Source organism: Octopus bimaculoides, chromosome 18, assembly GCF_046866305.1.
Source record: "Octopus bimaculoides isolate indiv1 chromosome 18, ASM4686630v1, whole genome shotgun sequence".
NCBI classification, from domain to species: domain Eukaryota; kingdom Metazoa; phylum Mollusca; class Cephalopoda; order Octopoda; family Octopodidae; genus Octopus; species Octopus bimaculoides.
This window is the reverse complement of record NC_142945.1, coordinates 14,295,162-14,314,790: the sequence shown is the minus strand read 5'-3', so window position 1 is coordinate 14,314,790 and position 19,629 is coordinate 14,295,162. Positions and strand designations below refer to the sequence as shown.

Here is a 19,629-nt window from a genome sequence, read left to right as displayed (position 1 = left end):
CCCTAACTCACCTGAGTCCTTTAATACAAATGTTCTGTCTTAAAGTATTCTAAATTAAAACCTTTCATCAAAATTTCACATAAATTTATGTCCCAAACATCATCAGTTCATTATTACAGTTATTTAATTAAAGTTTTCATTATTTTCTTATTAATTGAAACAAATGCAATCTATTTCAACAGAAATGTGGTAAAAAAAAGGATTAAATCATTCTTGACTGTCTTAAAAATGATATTTAAGCCTGCATTTGATATTGTAAAATTAGATGAATGTTACCTGAAGGGAAAAAAAATGGCCATCAAATGGGATGGTCATTGCTAAAGTGCTTTTGCTCATTTGTCAGGTTTTATAAAACATTGTGCAAAAAGTGATCTGTAAAAATTTGCTTGAAGTTAGGTTTCTTCTCAAAGGACAAAAAACAAAAAAAAAATGAACAATAAGAGTTTGTTATTTTTCAGTAAGACCTTGTTAGTACTCCCTAAGCAAATTTCATTCCCAAGCCATTGTGCACATTAGGAGGGATGACATATTTGGAATGATGAATCTAGATTTTTATCCAATTGTTTCTAGATTGCCTGCTTTCATAACATTTTCTACTTGATTAGGTCTGATTTCAGGCTAAATAACAACCAATAGACAAGGTGTCCACAAGGTCTGGGTACATGGAGTGAATAAAGTCATAACATAAACAATTAAATATAAGAAATAATAATTTCTTAAAGTATGTGTTAATCCCCATGTGGGTACATGGAGTAAATAAAATCATAACATAAACAATTGAGTGGTTGGCGTTAGGAAGGGCATCCAGCTGTAGAAACTCTGCCAAATTAGATTGGAGCCTGGTGTTGCCATCCGGTTTCACCAGTCCTCAGTCAAATCGTCCAACCCATGCTAGCATGGAAAGCGGACGTTAAACGATGATGATGAATAATTTAAAGTATGTGCTAATCTCCATGTACCCAGACTTTGTGGACACCCTGTATAGTAGGAGAGGAAACATTTGTTAGGTTAAATATTTTCAGTGTTTTTAAATGAAAAACTGAGAAAAGCAGAAGCATACAAATGCTATACAATGTACTCTGAAGTCTCAAACTCTTTTGCCTTTAGGTTTGATTGGACACTTAATAGGATTAATATCTGAATTAAATCCTACATGTATGGAGCCAGCGAACCCTAGTTACAAGGTTTCAGTGGAGATGTTGCATGATCTCTTAGATACACTTCATGGCAACTTGAAGTATATCTCAGATGTTGTGAGGAAAGTGATTCAGGTGAGTAATAATGTGGCATCTCATTGCTTTATTGCTTAATAAACTGCACTGAAAGTGTATGTGGTAGGTACAAGAGAAGTCACTGACCTAATCTCTTGTGTGAATGGCAAATTGCTTCCATTATAGTCTCAGATCAACCACTTTTGAGTGAATTTGGTTGATGGAAACTGAGTGCGTCGGAAGGCAACTTTCTAGGTGCGATTCCATGGTCATTCATAGCTGAAGGAGGTCTTTACCTGTTATATATATACTGAGAACATATTCTTCGTCGTTAGATGATTCGGCATCTATTTCTAGCATATAGGAGTCCATTTTTGTTGGTCATTCCTCTTATTTTTGTATGTAATATAATTTTAATCTTCGGATTTTTTTAATATGCTAGACCATTGGTTTTAATTGATTAATATCAATTTCTACCCTTATTATTAAATTTTATATATATATATATATATATATATATATATATATATATATATATATATATATATATATATATATATATATATATATATATATATATGTATATATATCATCGTCGTTTAACGTCTGCCTTTCATGTGAGCATGGGTATATATTTATATATATACACATACATAAGTACATACGTACTTGTTATTTGAAGAAGTAATGTTTTGAGATATGCCATTCATGGGTGGTGGTGCATGGAACAAAATATCTTGTTTTGGTTATTTCTCTTTGAATTCTCAATTCATATACTGTCCAGGTTTGCTTTGTCTTTCATCCTTCTGACGTCAGTAAAATAATTATCATCATCACCATTTAACATCCATTTTTTTATGCTAGCATAACATTGACACTCTCTTACAATCATCATGCAACGTCAAGCCAAGGAGACACCGACACCCACAGACACACACACACACAACAGACTTCTTTCAGTTTCCACCTCTCAAATCCACTTGCTTGGGACTTTGGTATAAGACACTTGCTCAAGATGCCACACAGTGGGACTGAACCCAAGATCACATGGTTGGGAAGCAAGCTTCTCAACTACACAATCATACCTGTAACTAATTTAGTTATTAATTACTAATTAATAATAATTGGGATCAATGTAGTCTATTCTACTCTTGAAGGTGACGTCCAGTAAAAATATTGCTTATTGTTTTGTAGGCAAAGAAACATGGAAATGAAGACATCATTGATAATAATCGTGCTGAACAGTTACTTCTCTTAAACAAAGCTTTTATAGATGTCAACCCATTGCTTGTTCAACTGGTTTAGTATTTTATATTTTGTCTTGTTTTTTTTTATCTGGTTTACAGTAATTTATTCTATGTTGTATCATTATTATTATTATTTAATCAGTGATACTCCACTCTTCCACACTTAATCCCCATAAACAATATATGTCAGCAAAAGATACAACTGAAGATTCATATATGCATGCATACATGTGTGTGTGTGTGCGCGCACCTTGTCATCTCCTTCCTGAGCCACTTCAGTCTCTGAAACCTTGAAAAGTTCCTGGCTTTGGGTAAAAGAAAATACTGTGAACCCCTTAATATACTACTGTGGATCACTAACTTACTATTTTGTTTGTATGGACCCCCAGAAATCTTATATGGACCTCCTGGGGTCACATGGACCCCAGTTGGGAACCGTTGGTATACATGCTCCTCTCTTAGCTTGGATGTCAATGTGTTCACTTCATCTGCACAAGTATACAGCAATTGAAATGGTGAATACAGTCTTCCACTGGAGTAGAGAGCCAAAGTATTTTTACTGAGTAAGAAGACTTTTTCAGAAAGTCAACATTCTTACAGCCATATCACATTGAAAACACCACTTCTTGTACAATCACCGAAGTTAAGCAATGTTGAGCCTAGTTAGTTCTTAAATGGGTGACAGCTTGGGAAACCTACATGCTGTACACACCTATCAAGGCAGTGCCCCAGCATAACTGCAGTCTAATGACTGAAATAAGTAAAAAAAATGCTGTAGATATTACAATAGATTTTTTTTTAACAATAACAGCAACAAATTAATTGGGTAGTTCTATGTTTATACTCAAGATATGTATAACTATATCTTTATCTTTTTTTTTTTTTGGAATACTTTTTTCTTCTTCAGATGTGTCATGCTGACTGTGAAATCCAGGAAATTGCCACTAAATTGCTGTCGTTGACAGCCCAGTTGTTTGGAGGAGAATGTCAAGATGCTTTGACTGATGAAAATATGGTAAGTAGTCTTTTTTTATCTTTTACTTGTTTCAGTCATTGGCCTATGCCCCCAGCATGGCCACAGCCCTGATGGGGTTTTCAATTGAATGAGTTGCCCCCCACCTCCGTACTTATTTTTTTTTAAGCCTGGTACTTATTGTAATATTAAGTGTGGGGGAGGCAGGGATTTCAGTTGATTACATCAACCCTAATGCTCAACTGGTATTTAATTTATTTCCCTCAGAGGGATGAAAGGCAAAGTTGATCTTGGTGGCATTTGAACTTAGACCATAACAAGTCAGAAAAAATGCTGCTAGGCATTTTGTCTGATATGCTAATGATCCTGCCAGCCAGCTCACCAAAAGACAAACTACTGTATTATTTTCAGTTGACTGTTCCTCTCTTTAACAAATGTCTGATTTTGTATCAATGTCAATCTTTGTTTATCCATCATTCTATTGATTTACTACCAGATATTCTATTGTAAGGCATTGAAAATTGCCGACAGCAAAAGACAGAAATTGATTCTACGAATTATAAAACGTTTTGTAAGTAGTAATTCTCTTTGTCATTTTATACATTCGTCTCATCCTTAAAGTTTCTGTATTATTGCTCTTGAATAATGTGCATAATTTTGCTTGGCTCGGCTTGTCTGGCTGAAAAACAAGTTCAGCTCCTATATTACTGTTTACTGGTAGGCAGAGCATCTAGTTTTGAAACAACTATTCCAAAAATGTGCAAATATTTAAATTTATTGAAACCATTCCAATCATGCCGTCAGGAAGGAACAAATGTAAAACAGAAAGATAAAGAGAACAGCTTAAGCTATTTAAATCTTTGAATTTGAAATGTTTATCTTATGGAATCATGGCTTAGTGAGAAAAGGTGTTGAGCCCTACTTGAAATGAAAGCTAAGGAGTTCAAATCCTGTCTGAGTACATGGACAAATGGAGATAAATAAGAAGGAACAGATGCGGTTAATAGTTTAAAATATCTCTCGTCTCCAAAAATTAGACTTATAATCACTATATAAAGCTCTCTTCTACAGGAAAATACTTCAGTGCAAGTATTTATCTTCTTTTATTTTTTACTTGTTCCAATCATTGGATTACGACTCTACTAGGGCACTGCCTTGAAGGGTTTAGTCGAACAAAGTGACTCCAGTACTTGTTTTCAAGTCTGGTACTTATTTTATCATTCTAATTTGCCAACCTGCTAAGCTACAGGAATGTAAACAAACCAACACATTGTCGAACTGAGTGGAAGTGAGGGACAAACGCAACACTAAGACACACACACACACACACACACGATGGACTTCCACACAGTTTCCCTTTACCAAATTCACTCACAAAGCATTTGTCAGCCTGGGGCTATAGTTGAACACTTGTCCCAGGTGCTGCACAGTGGGACTGAAACCAAAAACACATGGTTGCAAGCAAGCTTATTAACCACACAGTCAAGCTTGCACATTAATGCAAGTATGTATAAATAGTTAATTTTAAGAATTATTCATAAAAAAGTTATTTAAAAATGAATAAAGAATTATGCAAAAAGTTTTCATTGACTTTCATTCCTATCAGGTGACAGTCGAAAAACACCATACCAATACCTTAAAACAGAATGGATTAGAGTTATTAAATGTAATTAAATCACTCAGTCACACAGCCAGGTAAGTTTTAACCATTTCTAACTAAAATTATATTTTCTTATTCTTTATTGGCTTTTATTTGACCACATTGTTCCCCTCCCGACAAGTATTTATTTTATCCTATTATAATTGCATTGATTCCTACGAGAAGATCTTAGACAGACAGACAGATAGATAGATAGATAGGTAGATAGATAAAAAGATAGAAAATTTCACAACTAAATGCACTGTTTTACAGACACATTCACACACAAAAATGAAAATAATACTAACATCTCATTTTAACGTATTTACCAAAATTACATAAAAATATCTCAAAATACTAAAGAGTAAATTTATTTTATAAAATCGCCATTGGCTTCAGCCACAGCCTCCAGACGGCTTTGGAATCTCCTGCAACTCTTCTGGGTGGTTTCCTTGTTTAAATTGGTGAATGCTGCCATAATCCTTGCCTTCAGTTCATCTTTGGTGTTACAAGGAATTTTCTTGGTCTCTCACTCAACAATGCCCCACACATAATAATCAAGGGGGTTGCAGTCTGGTGAGTCAGGTGGCCAGATGTTAAGGGTGATGTGGTCACAGAAATTGTCTGACAACCATGACTGGGTTCTCCTGGTTGTGTGGCATGGTACAGAGTCCTGTTGCTAGACATAGGGTTTTCCAGCAGTCACCCTCTTGACCCAGTGCAGCACTACCTCCTCCAGGCACTTGATGTATGCCTCCGTGTTGAGTGTGAGGTCATGTAGGAAGATGAATGGAGGCATAATGTCGCCATCACTAATGATCACTCCAATTACCATGGTGTTTGATTTTTATCACTCTTGGTACATGTCCCTCAGATTGACACCCAAACACTCTGAAATGTTTGTATTGGAGATTCTGGCGTGAATGTCAAGCATGTCATTTCCAGTGCGTCATGGTGCTGTTTTTCTCACAGATGGTGCCCAACTGACCCTACTATACTATGTAGCCAACAAAATCAGAAAACAACAATGTGCATGCATGAATTAAAAAATATAAAATGGTGATAATTTACCCATCACAACCTGTATATATCATAATCTTCATAACTGAAGGATGAGACATTTGGAAAATAGTGTTAAATACAAGAACTTGCAAAAATCTAGACATCTGGTGAACTTATATTATAAAAATGATTAAAAAACAGAAACTACCTTAAATCTCACTTGTATAATCTTTCTCTTCCAGCTCTACAGCAGACATTGCAATTACATCTCTGGCAAATGACATTCTGAAGATTGGAGGAGTTGCTTGAGTTAAATAAAGCTTTTGAGTAACACACACATGCACAAACTTTTTATATATATTTACACACATATATGTATGTATATACATACATACATTACACACACGCAAACACACATAACAGACATACACACAGACACACACAAATGCCTTATGAAGAATCTGCTTTACTGTAACAATTATTTGAATTTTTGTGTTCAGTATTTGTTGACTTAACATATCAGTTGCTGAGATTTTTTAAAATTTTTTTTTAATGTATTTATGTATGTATTTATTCAGTTTTGTAAAAGGAAGAAATAAAAATATTTTTCATGTGTAATGTTTTAGTCAATGGTTGATCTTTTCTCTGTTCTGATTTCCAAGTATTTTTTTAGACTTTTATAAATATTTTAATGCATTGTCAACTGTGTTACAGTTAGTCGAGTGGTTAAGGTATCTCCTTACTAGATTGATAGTTAAAGTTCAAATCCTATCACTATTACTTTTCTGTTGCCACTGACCATAAAAATTTTGCTGGCCTGACCAAATAAGTGCCAGGAGACATAGCTTGAAATTTGAAACAGTTGTATCACTATTTAATTCATTTTAAATTTTGGCACATCAGCAGTTTTGGAGAAAGGGCTGTCTTCCACAGCAGAAATGTTAATACCACTCTTCCTGATGAAGAGGCTTTGCCTGCAAGAGTGCTGCTCTGGTGCCACATTAAAAGCACTTATGCCAGTGTCATGGTAAAAGCACCCAGCACACACACTGTAAAGTGGTTGGCATTAGAAAGGATATCCAGCCATAGAAACCAAGCCAACTGGAACCTGGAAAACGGACATTAAAGGATGATGATGAAGTCAATTACATCGACCCCAGTGTTCAACTGGTACTTATTTTATCAATGTTGAAAGAATGAAAGACAAAGTTGACCTTGGCAGAATTTGAACTTAAAACATAAAAACAGACGAAATGTCGCTAAGCATTTTGCCTGGTGTGCTAACGATTCTGCCTGCTCACCACCTTACATATCGCTGTTTAATTAATAGGTGTTTTGATAATGTTCATTTGTTTCTTAGCTTCTTAATGTTGCACATCTTTCTAAGGGCAAACATTTACTGTCAAAGGGAAGAGATATTCTTTAGCTATATAACATCTTGAAATTCATGTTACATTCCACTGCATCACACTAGCTATTGATGGAAAACAAACTTTAATAAACTCATGTGTTGCATAATTCTTCAAATTCAAGAAATTTACAGCCCCCAGGTACTGGTGGTCTACCATATTGAATGCTTTACTTTGGTCTAAGTGGACCAGTGCCCCTCCTTTGCCGGCTATTCAAAACATCATTTACTACTACAGCTGCGGTAGTTTATACAAAGGCAAAACATGCCACCCACTCAAAATAAGGGTAGACGAACATGGCAAAGCTGTGACATGAGGAGATATTGATCAATCGGATATAGCTGATCATGTATGGAAAAAAGGAGACCACCTTCCCCTGTGGGATGAAGTTAAAATAATAGACACAGAACACCACTAGAAAATGCGAAAACTAAAAGAAGTAGCACATATGCTAGTACATAATAACCTCCTAAGCAGACCCAGTGCAGATATGAGTAGCATATGGGAACCAGTATTAAGGAAGGATAGGAAAATATTAGATATAAATAAAGCCCTAAAATTCACTCCATTATTGCCTACGGGCATATGGCACAGTGATTACTAACCCCAAGATTCCAGGCAGTGACCTGAATGATAATAAGAATACAAATAATAATAACATCGAAAAATACCTTAGGAATGAGAACTTGGGTTTGAAATTTCTCCAGGACACCTGAAGAGGGCTGGAGATTATATCAGCAGAAACGTTTTTTATTTCTTTATTGCCCACGAGGGGCTAAACATAGAGGGGACAAACAAAGACAGACAAATGGATTAAGTCGATTACATCGACCCCCTCCCCCAGTACGCAGCTGGTACTTAATTTATCGACCCCGAAAGGATGAAAGGCAAAGTCGACCTCGGCGGAATTTGAACTCAGAACGTAACAGCAGACGAAATACCGCTAAGCATTTTGCCCGGTGCTCTAACGTTTCTGCCAGCTCGGCGCAGAAACGTTTTAACAACAAACAAGATGAGGACAAATATCTGTCAAACGTAAATAATTCCTCATCTCTCAAATATAGAACTGTAATATATATATATATATATGTGTGTGTGTGTGTGTATGTATGTATATAATAGTTTTTAAGTGGAAAAATATGGCCCAAATCGGTCAGGATTGGGATGTTGAGGAGTGAAAGAAATCATAAATTTTCAAAATGCTTTTCATAGAGATGCCCACTATCATTTCGAAGACTGTGAAGAAAAATAGTGGAAAAATCCCTGTCAAATGGAGAAATTCCAACTTAAGTGGTCTTCCTGATCCGAAACTTCGTTTTTACGAAACCCCTTTCCCCAGCCCATTGCAAAAAATGTTCCCTACAAATTTCTTTATAATCGTAATCTATGTTGTTTGAAAGGTATTTGTATAAACTTTCAATAGAAGATGCCCATTTTCCCGAAAGATATAAAGGGAAAAAATTCGGATCGTGTGAATTTTCTGAAACTCCTCCCCTCAACCCTTTGGGAAAATTCATTGCAGCAAATCCCTATATACTCTGAATGTAAGCGGTATTTGTTGAAAATTTCGTAAGAATGTATCTATCTGGTAGTTATGAGGCAACAAAGTCAGTGGGGGCTGGGGTACAAATATGTCGTTATTCTATGTGTGTGTATGTATATATATGAAGGGCTTCTTTAAATTACCGTTTCAGCGGCTGAACGTGTGTTTGTGTGTGAGTATTCGACAATCACCAGTTTATGAACGACATTGCCGAAAACAAAAATCTTTTCTTTTCCTTGTTTCAGTCATTGGACTGCAGCCATGCTGGGGCACTGCCTTGAAGATTTTAATCGAATAAATCAACCCCAGTAACTATCATTTTTATGTCTGTTTTCCCAAAACTTCCAATTAGCAGTTATGTAAAGAAAACACCACCGGTTGTCAGTGGACAAACACAGTTTCTATCGACTAAGTCTACTCATCTTGATAACGTTTGGTTGCCCGGGGCTACATTGGAAGCCCTAGGTGCATGCAGTGGAACTGAACTCGGAACCATGTGGAAAGCAAACTTCCAACCACATACCCACACATACGTGAAAACTAATGAATAAATATTTTGTTTCTGGGGCTAAACCGGCCAAAACCTACCAATGTTATGAGTAATTTAGCTGGCAAAATTTTGGGTAATATACCGAAATATTACTAACGAGATGGATAGCGAAGCCATTGTTTATAGAAACCAGACAGTGTAACAGACGTGAAAACACGACATCATTCACACAACAAGCAATTATGCATACTCAGTTCAAAACATCATTGATAATGTTCTGTACAATTAACACAGTGGTTCTAATATAGGAAGGGGCTGAGAGAGAAGGCGCCTGGGAAAACGAGTCCTCCTTAAGAGTGCAAATGCATAAAAAAAAAGAAAATCTTCGTGGTTATTTCTATTCTTGATTTATATGACGGGGTGAGCGCGAACGCAGACCCCACACTTAGAAATAGCGCACCCGAGTCGCCCACATTTGGGGCGATCGCAAAGGTCAACCCAACCGGAGTGCAATGGAAGGACCTCACTTTGGGAGAACCACCTTGAGGATCATGGTTTACTCCTGTGCCAGGTAAGTATGTTTTTTTCGCTTTCACTAAACCCATATATTACAATATTTGCATTGTAACTTCACTGATATTGCCTTTAATATTACATTCTACTATTAATTTTTCAATAAATTTCATCATATATATTATAACTCATCTAATACAATTCATTATTTCTAATTAAGTGATTTAGTAATTTAATGCTTTAATTCGTTCAAATATTATGAAATTTAAACATTATCGCCTTGTTTAATTCAACAGTAAAGGCAAATGAACAAGGGAGACAACTCCAGTTTTATTTGTAAGTTTACCAATAAAGATACTGTAATACATTTACTACTACAAAACGAGCCAACAAAAGAGCATCTTACATGATCGTTAGGCATGCTAGATATAACAGCGAAATCTTCCTCAAATTACACACAATGGTTTCTATTTTTTACAAAGATAAAAACTAATTAGCGCCGGTTGTCACACGGTAGTGGGGGCAATCAAATAGAGTATACACACACACACAAACACGCACGTATATGATATCTGTATATATACCAGTGTATGTACGGCCGGTTGTTTGATGTCCGGAATAAGTAATATCCTGTTTCGTTGAAATATAGACGACATACATTCAAGAAACAATCATGTAAAAGAAGTAAAACATTATTGAAGTATACAAATTTTACAACTACATACAATGTTTTATAAAGCAAACCACTGACGGAAGACTTCTACAATCATTGCCTGTAGCTTATTTGGGGAGGAGGCAATGTAGCGATCCGCTTCAGACGGCACTTTTACGAGTATAGTACTTACGGATCTACTGTATAAGCCTGCAAAGAAGATTGGGAGGTAAGGGGTGGGTTGATGGCAATCTTAAGGGACACTCCGGATAGCATGTAGTATAACAACGCCAATGTATGTGTAAACAGTATTTTTCGTGAATTTAACAGGGGAGGGGTATCTTTTTATGAAGTTACCTGTTCAAAATTTATTCTGTTTTACTACCCCCACCTCAGCATCACACTCCGGACCAATTTTAGCCAATTCTTTTGCACGTAAAACTATGATAGGATCCTTTTCAGTAAAACAAGAAAAAAGAATTGTAAATATTCTCAGAAGAAAAAGTGTGTGATTTAAGGGAGATTTGGCTGTTGTTTCTAGCGCATCCCATGACAACTCTCCTCGTTTCTTTCTCACTCACGTATTGATGTTTTTCAATATTTTTCTCACCATAAACACATTTATGCAATAAAACCTTCTTTTTTAATGTATGATTGTTTTTTTCAATCCCACTGCCCGGCCTCAATTGTTTCTCTTCATAATTCCAAATATTGTAGAGCCTGAGAAGGTCATTGCTGGCATGTAAAAGATAATTCATTTTAACAGTATACTTTTCTGTTAGAAAAAGTTTTTCCTTACACACACACACACATTGAAGTCGGGGGTAACAATTTCAATTACCATTTTTCGTTGTTGTTGCTTATATCCCACCGGCATCATAATTCCATAAAATGAGTTTAATGAGAGAAAAATATTGAAAAAACATCAAATCGCAGACCTTTCCCTGTGAAAATACTTACCTTATGTATGTATGTATATATATATATATATATATATATATATATATATATATATATATCATACAAAAATGGGACAAGAACGCAAAACATCCAGACAGACGATACAAAGAAAACAAGGACGAGTCATTGGAAGCTTTCTTTCCTCAGTCGAGTTCCAGATTACCTTTGCAATTTTGGCTGGTTCGAGACCCCAGTACCTATCGTTTTAAAGTCTAGTATTCTATTGGTCTCTTTTCCCAAAAACCTCTAATTAACAGTTATCTAAATAAACCTTCTCTGGTTGTCAGTGGACAAACGCAGTTTCCGTTTACTAAGTCTACTCATCTTGATAACGTTGATTGCTCCAATCTGGCTAACCCCAAGGAAAAACTAAGCTAAGAGCACTAGACTCATATATACATAGAAACCAAATAGAGTTCCCGCATAGTCTTTAAGTGCCAAAATCGGTCAGGATTGGAATGGTAAGGAGTGAAAGAATTCATGAATTTTTTAAAGGTTTTTCATTAAGAGATGTTCTCTATCACTTCAAATACTGTATTGAAGAAAAAAAAAAAAAAAAAAGCTGGAAAATCTGTCAGACGGAGAAATTCCATCTCCTGTAGTCTGACCGTCTATTTTTTGATTATATGACGGGGTGAGCGCGAACGCAGACCCCACACTTAGAAATAGCGCACCCGAGTCGCCCACATTTGGGGCGATCGCAAAGGTCAACCCAACCGGAGTGCAATGGAAGGGTCTCACTTCGGGAGAACCACCTTGAGGATCATGGTTTACTCCTGTGCCAGGTAAGTATGTTCGTTTCGCTTTCACTAAACTGATATATTACAATACTTGCATTGTAACTTCACTGATATTGCCTTTAATATTACTTTGAAATATTAATTTTTCAACAAATTTCATCATATATATTATAAACCACCTACTGCAACTCATTATTTCTAATTCAGTTGTTTAGTAAATTAATGTTTTAATTTCTTGACATTATAAAATTTATAAATCATAACTTTCTTTAATTCAACAGTAAAGACAAATGAACAAGGGAGATAATTCCAGTTTTATTTGTAAGAACCGATAAAAATATTTACGGTAATACATTTACTGCTACAAAACGAATAAACAAAAGAGCATCTTACATGATCGTTAGGCATGCTCGATATAACAACGAAATCTTCCTCAAATTACACACAACGATTTCTATTTATTTACAAAGATAAAAACTAATCAGCGCCTGTTGTCAAGCGGTGGTGGGGGACATATATAGTATACACACACAAACACGCACGCACGTATATGATATCTGTATATATACCAATGTCCGTACGACCGGTTGCTTGATGTCCGGAATAAGTAATATAATGTTTCGTTGAAATATAGACATACCTTCGAGAAACAATTATGTAAAAGAAGTAAAACATTATTATTGAAGTATAAAAATTTTACAACTACATACAATATTTTATAAAACAAACCACTGACGGAAGACTTCTACAATCAATGCCTGTAGCTTACTTGGGGAGGAGGCAATGTAGCGATCCGCTTCAGACGGCACTTTTATGAGTATAGTACTTACGGATCTACTGTATAAGTCTGTAAAGAGGATTGGGGTGGAAGTAATGGCACTGAAGGGTCACTCCGGATAGCACGCAGTATAACAACGCTTTTCGTGAATTTAACGGGGGGGGGGGGGCATCTTTTTTATTCTTTTCTACTCCCCCACTACCTCACCATCACACTCCGGACCAATTTTGGCGAATTCTTTTGCACGTAAAACTATGGTAGGATCGTTTTCAGTAAAACAAGAAAAAAGAATTGTAAATATTCTCAGAAGAAAAAGTGTGATTTAAGCGAGATTTGGCTGTTGTTTCTAGCACATCCCATGACAACCATCCTCGTTTCTTTCTCACTCACGCACGTATTGATGTATTTCAATACTTTTCTCTCCATAAACACATTTATGTAATAAAAAAATATTTTTAATTTATGATTTTATCCCACTGCCCGGCCTCGGTTGTTTCTGTTTATAATTCAAAATATTGGAGAGGCTGAGGTCATTGCTGGCATTTATCCACAGTGATTTCAAAAAGGTGGAATGTCAAAGATAATTCATTTTAACAGTATACTTTTGTTAGAGAAATGTGGGGGATAAAAAATTTTAATTACCATTTTTCGGTTGTTGCTTATAATCCCACCAACAGACCACGCGTGTGTTACTTCGGCATCAAAATTCCACAAAATGTGTTTAATGAGAGAAAAATATTGAAAAAACATCAATACATGTGAGAGTGAAAATGAGGAGTGTGGTCTTGGGATGTGCTAGAAACAACAACCAAATCTCACACCTTTTCCACTGAAAATACTTATCTTTAATATATATATATATATTGGAAAAAAAAAATAAGGTACTCAGATATCTGGATGGTTGTACATTAACAGATTTTTATTAATATGTCACATGTTTTATGAATATTAGCGCTTGCACCTATTCTTGTAGGTTTTTCAAATATGATTCTACTTCAGAGGATCTTTCTCTTTTTATAGTATTATTGAATGTGTAGGGGTGGAGAGAGATATATAGGATAGTAAAAAAGGGTGAGGAATGGAGGAAAAAGTGAGAAGGAGAGTGTGTGTGTGTGAGTGTTTTTGTATTGGTGTGTGTGTGCGCGTGCCTGTGTATCTGAAAGGTGTGTCAATAGGAAAGAGAAGGAAAGGTGAAAGAAGAAAATTGTGTTTACAGCTGATCAGTTCTTTCAATGACAAGTTTATTCTTGGCCTTTAAAAATGGCAAAAACCTGGTGACATTGTTTGGAAGAAAGTTGTTTTTCAAAAAAAAAGAATATATATATTAGAAATAATGAACTTCTAAATCTCTCAGATATATACATATATATATATATATATTCCACAATGTAACCTCGTGGACATCGGTGGCGATTTTTTCTTCCTCCGTTTTTCCCTTCTTTGAACTTTCCTTGTTTCTGCTCGAAACGTCATACTCTCACTCTTTCCTTTCCCCGAGCGTCTAGTAACACTATCTGTATCACGTCCTCACGTTGTTGTTTTTTGTCTTTCTCCTTTTTTTGAACTATATATATATATATATATAGATACTAACAGTATAGTATAGCCCGTGTTTTAGTTAGGATTATTAAGCTAATCAAGCGCTTTGTTTCAAATCAAACTAAGTAACACTGACGTCAAATTCGAGCGAAATCCGGAATGATACAATAAAGTAAGAGGAATTTTCTCGATTATGTCTGTTTTTGAATTATATGACGGGGTGAGCGCGAACGCAGACCCCACACTTAGAAATAGCGCACCCGAGTCGCCCACATTTGGGGCGATCGCAAAGGTCAACCCAACCGGAGTGCAATGGAAGGGCCTCACTTTGGGAGAACCACCTTGAGGATCATGGTTTACTCCTGTGCCAGGTAAGTATGTTTTTTGCTCTTTCACTAAACTCATATATTACAATATTTGCATTGTAACTTCACTGATATCGCCTCTAATATTACATTCTACTATTAATTTTTCAACAAATTTAACCATATATATTATAACTTAACTACTACAATTCATTATTTCTAATTAAGTGATTTAGTAATTTAATGCTTTAATTTGTTCAAATATGAAATTTAAAAATTATCGCCTTGTTTAATTTAACAGTAACGGCAAATGACCAAGGGAGACAACTCCAGTTTTATTTGTAAGTTTACCGATAAAAATATTTACTGTAAAACATTTACTACTACAAAACGAGCCAATAAAAGAGCATCTTACATGATAGTTAGGCATGATAGATATAACAGCAAAATCTTCCTCAAATTAGACACAACGATTTCTATTTTTTATAAAGATGAAAAGTAACCAGCGCCGTTTGTCAAGCGGTAATAGGGGCAAATACGCGCGCGCGCGCACAACACACGCATATATCTGCTTTTGCTTGTTGTTTGTATGTATTTTTATGTAACGGTCTGCTATGTATAACAAGTAAAAACAAAAAAAGCATACATTCTCTCTCTCTTTCTCACACGCACTTGAACATATATGCGTACAAAAAACATGTATGCAATAGGTGTGTACGTACGTATGTTGTTGTGTGTGTCACTGAAGTCATTCACACATTCATAATCTCTCTCTCTCTCTTTTAATCACATATTCACTCATTACAAAAAGTGATTAAAAGAATCTGTTATCTCTTTTTTTCTCCATGACATAACAGACACACACACACACCAATACCATTGCTCTCTTCACACACACTAAAAAAAACAACTTCACATACACACCACACTTTCTGTCTCGCATACTCCATCAAACACACACACATCAATTCCTCCGCATCTCGCCGACTTCGAAAAGATAACCTCCCTGGTTCAATCGCTCTCTCTCTTTCGCCGACTTCCAAAGATTGTTTATCTAATACCATTAGATAAAGGTTTGACTTGCTAGAAATAGCAGCCTAAAAACTACACATTCGTCGCAAGAAAAATATCTACAATAGTATTTCCGTACATAAAGACTTGCCAGAAATAGCAGCGAATAATAATTATTCATGTATGTAAAACCATGCTTCTCCAATGTATGACCATTAGAAAATTCGTTAGTGATAGTCTGTTCTTTGTTTGATTTACGGGGTGAGCGCGAACGCAGACCCCACACTTAGAAATAGCGCACCCGAGTCGCCCACATTTGGGGCGATCGCAAAGGTCAACCCAACCGGAGTGCAATGGAAGGGCCTCACTCTGGGAGAACCACCTTGCTGATCATGGTTTACCCCTGTGCCAGGTAAGTATGATTTTCCTCGTGGAAAATTTGAATATATTCCTTTACTATTCAATACATTCGATGATTTTATACCAACAACATTTACAATTCATTTATTTATACATCTCAAAAACAAAATAACTCTCTTTTCATTTTACTTACACAATTAATTACAACATTTTCGTCTCATACTAATTACTTAATTTACTTTATTTACCTAGATTTTAGAAATTTAATTACTCTAATTTCTTTCAAAACTCATTCTCTGCCCGTATATGCCAATCTTCAAGGGAGGTAATTCTGAACTTTTAAACTACGACAAATCTTTTCTCTTTTGTATATTTTCTTCTTTTTCGTTTATTGATTTACTTAAAAGTCAAAATACTTAAGGCTTCATTTAAAATTAAACCCTAATTCAATTCATTTATACAACCTTAAAATTCAGCAGCGGGTATTTCTATTAAAACGGACAGCCGTATGATTATTCATAACATGGCATAAAAGAACAATACTAGATAAAATAGCATTTAATTAAGATGGGAAGTTTTCACTTCAGATTTGAAACAAGAATTTTAATATTACCAAAAGTTGTGGAAATGGTCGATGCTTATAATATGCAGCAATAAGCGACTGTAAACACTTCGGACCAACAGAGGAAACATCTCGCCCGCAATCCAACCAGGGAGACACTTCTGTGGTCATTCAACATGCTAGAAATAGCAGTCACATTCTCTAGACTCACATCCTTCCATCTCAAAAAGGAAGGAAAGTCACGTTGGACAATAATATATCCTATACACTTCTAAATGATGCGAAGGGAACGGCTGGAATGTGTTTTTTTGCATCATAGATCTGTTCAAACAGGGACGCTCTGTGCTAGGCGGTGTCTTAACAACAAAATCTCAGTCGCATTCGAATTTGAAACCCTTCGTAAGTTGTATTTTCTCCGTGGTTTTTTGTTTTGTTTTGGTTTGGTTTGGTTTTTTTCTTTTCTGTTCACCAGGTACTTGGAAATGATGGAAGGAAGGTTTTTATGAAAAAATTTCAAAAATTTTAAACCACTGGATAAATCCCAGGGTAGAGACGGACTATATGTAATCTGAACCGCCCCCCCTCCTTATTTATTAATTCTTTTTTACGGAATCCCACGTTTTAGGCTATGGAGATTCCGATTCTGAAAAAAAATTGTTTGAAAAATTTCACCCCCCCCCCACCAAGCAGGCTATTTACATGCTAGAAATAACAGCCAAATCTCACAAAACTAGTGTTAGGGTTAGGTTTAGGGTTAGGGTTAGGGTCAGGGTTAGGGTTAGGGTCAGGGTTAGGGTTAGGGTTTGAGTTAGGGTTAGGTTTACCCTGTGGATCTATATAAAAAAAGGTGGGGGGGGGGAATCGAAATTTTGAAATTGAGATTTTTGAAAAATTTTTTTCAGAATCGGAATCTCCATAGCCTAAAACGTGGGATTCCGTAAAAAAAAAAATAATAAATAAGGGGGGAAAGGTTCAGATTACATATAGTCCATCAGGACCAATCCCAGTAATGACCTTGTCATGTTCTCCAATATTTTTAAAATTATAAACAGAAACGAACTGTGTGTGTGTGTGGGGGGCAGATGTTCAAATTTTTATTTATTTAAAAAGTATACTTTTCTCTTAGTAAACATGTTCCCCCATCCCACACACGGACGGACGGACGGACTTGCTTGGTCCCAAGGGATGAGGAATGAAACGAGGATGGTATCAGGTGGTCGTGGGATGTGCTAGAAACACCAGCTAAATCGCCCTTAACTAACACACTTCTTCGTCTGAAGATATTCTCATTGAAAAAAAATTACCCAAAAGGCTTCTCCTATCGTTTTTAAGTGCATAATACATTAAAAATTGGCCAATATTGGTCCCGGGGTGGTAAAGGGGAGGGAGGTGAAAAATCATAAATTTTCCAAAATCTTTTCTCATAAAAAGCCATCATTTATAAGACCCTGCTATGTATATGTAACGGTCGGGTTTTAATTAGTGTAGTTACCAATTGTAACGGTTAAGATTGATTAGGTACACAATAATATGAAATATCGGAGAGCAGTTGTAACGATAAAAATTTGGGTAATCTTCAAGTTTAGGGAGATTAAAAAAAAAAAAAATTCAAGGGAAGTAACTGAACGACTTACCAGTATTATCCGTACATCTCTGTTTATAAATAAATCACACACGTGATTTGATTGACGTTAGGGTTAGGGTGTGATTTATTTATAAACAGCTAGAAGAAAACGGATAATACTGGTAAGTCGTTCAGTTATTTCCCTTGAATATTTTTTTTTATCCCCCTAAACTTGAAGATTACCAAAATTTGTTGTTATAATTGCATGTTGTAAGATGCGAAAGATGAACAATGCATGAAGTTTTAAGAAAGTATTTATATACTGTTACGTTGCAAAATACCATACCTCGACGGGCAGGTTATAACATTCGAGAGCATGCGGCGAAAGAAAGATGTGGGAGAATGTTTCTTTGCATAGTTTGGCAGATAGCGATAGAATGATGTTGTAAGAGAACAGTGAAAGTTGTAGGGTCGTGGGACGTTGTCTCACAGTTGCTGACAGTAAATTTCATTTCTCTCGCTGACCAAACAAACGCTGAAACAAAAAGAATTAGTATCGAAAGATCGCCTGAAAAATGGTTGGGAAATCTTGACTGACATACGTACACATACATACATACACACGCACGCACGTACGCACGCGCACTCACACATACACATATCCACTTATCCGTCTGGAGCAAAATATGGCTGAACTTGGGATCTCCCCATTAACACATTTATGTTAGTGAAGAAAAACATTTTTTTTTTAATTTATGATTTTTTTTCAACCTCACTCCCCCATCCCATTGTTTCGGTTTTTAAGTATAATATATGGAAGGTATTTCACAGTGATTTACAAAAAAGAGGTATGTAAAAGTTAATTTATTTTAATAACGTACTTTTCTGTTAGTAAATGTTTTTTTCTCATACAAGGCCTCGTTTGGTTCAAAGGAGGAGGGAATTAAAAGTTTAAATTACCAATTTTGTTTTGTGCTTATACCCAACTAATGGACCACACGTGTGTCACTTCTACATCATCATTCCATAAAATATGTGGCATAACTACAGGGTTTTACCCCCCAGACTTTGGGAGGTCATAATTTCATTAAAAAATATTCATTTTTCTGAAAGTTATGACCTCCCAAAGTT

The 19,629-nt window shown here is 35.7% G+C and overlaps 2 protein-coding genes and 4 non-coding genes across 9 annotated transcripts in view; 2 read left to right on the top strand and 4 right to left on the bottom strand.

The window, feature by feature from the left end:
• The window catches only part of LOC106878544 (inactive serine/threonine-protein kinase ULK4), a 43,711-nt gene extending 37,021 nt beyond the window's left edge, over positions 1–6,690 (top strand). The window contains exons 28-33 of the mRNA XM_089365826.1: positions 1,108–1,271; positions 2,406–2,510; positions 3,366–3,473; positions 3,928–4,002; positions 5,038–5,126; positions 6,315–6,690. Of these exons, the coding sequence (XP_089221952.1) occupies positions 1,108–1,271; positions 2,406–2,510; positions 3,366–3,473; positions 3,928–4,002; positions 5,038–5,126; positions 6,315–6,381 (608 nt within the window). The 3' untranslated portion in view covers positions 6,382–6,690. The remainder of the gene's footprint in view (positions 1–1,107; positions 1,272–2,405; positions 2,511–3,365; positions 3,474–3,927; positions 4,003–5,037; positions 5,127–6,314) is intronic.
• A 3,239-nt stretch (positions 6,691–9,929) lies between these two features.
• Positions 9,930–10,093, bottom strand: LOC128249979 (U1 spliceosomal RNA). The gene has a single exon (XR_008266121.1). It is a non-coding gene; the product is annotated as a U1 spliceosomal RNA (small nuclear RNA).
• Positions 10,094–12,268: 2,175 nt separating this feature from the next.
• LOC128249975 (U1 spliceosomal RNA) lies at positions 12,269–12,432 on the bottom strand. Its single transcript, XR_008266117.1, has one exon. It is a non-coding gene; the product is annotated as a U1 spliceosomal RNA (small nuclear RNA).
• A 2,479-nt stretch (positions 12,433–14,911) lies between these two features.
• LOC128249971 (U1 spliceosomal RNA) lies at positions 14,912–15,075 on the bottom strand. Its single transcript, XR_008266113.1, has one exon. It is a non-coding gene; the product is annotated as a U1 spliceosomal RNA (small nuclear RNA).
• Positions 15,076–16,268: 1,193 nt separating this feature from the next.
• On the bottom strand, positions 16,269–16,432 carry LOC128249977 (U1 spliceosomal RNA). The gene has a single exon (XR_008266119.1). It is a non-coding gene; the product is annotated as a U1 spliceosomal RNA (small nuclear RNA).
• A 353-nt stretch (positions 16,433–16,785) lies between these two features.
• LOC106878545 (small G protein signaling modulator 1) overlaps positions 16,786–19,629 on the top strand; it is a 47,746-nt gene continuing 44,902 nt past the window's right edge. The window contains exon 1 of one of the 4 annotated variants that reach the window (XM_052974515.2): positions 16,786–17,333. The gene's annotated coding sequence lies outside the window, so the exon portion shown is untranslated. Of the gene's footprint in view, positions 17,334–18,660; positions 18,681–18,723; positions 19,347–19,629 lie in introns of those variants that run through there. The other 3 variants (XM_089365824.1, XM_089365825.1, XM_052974517.2) reach the window with 3 other exon arrangements.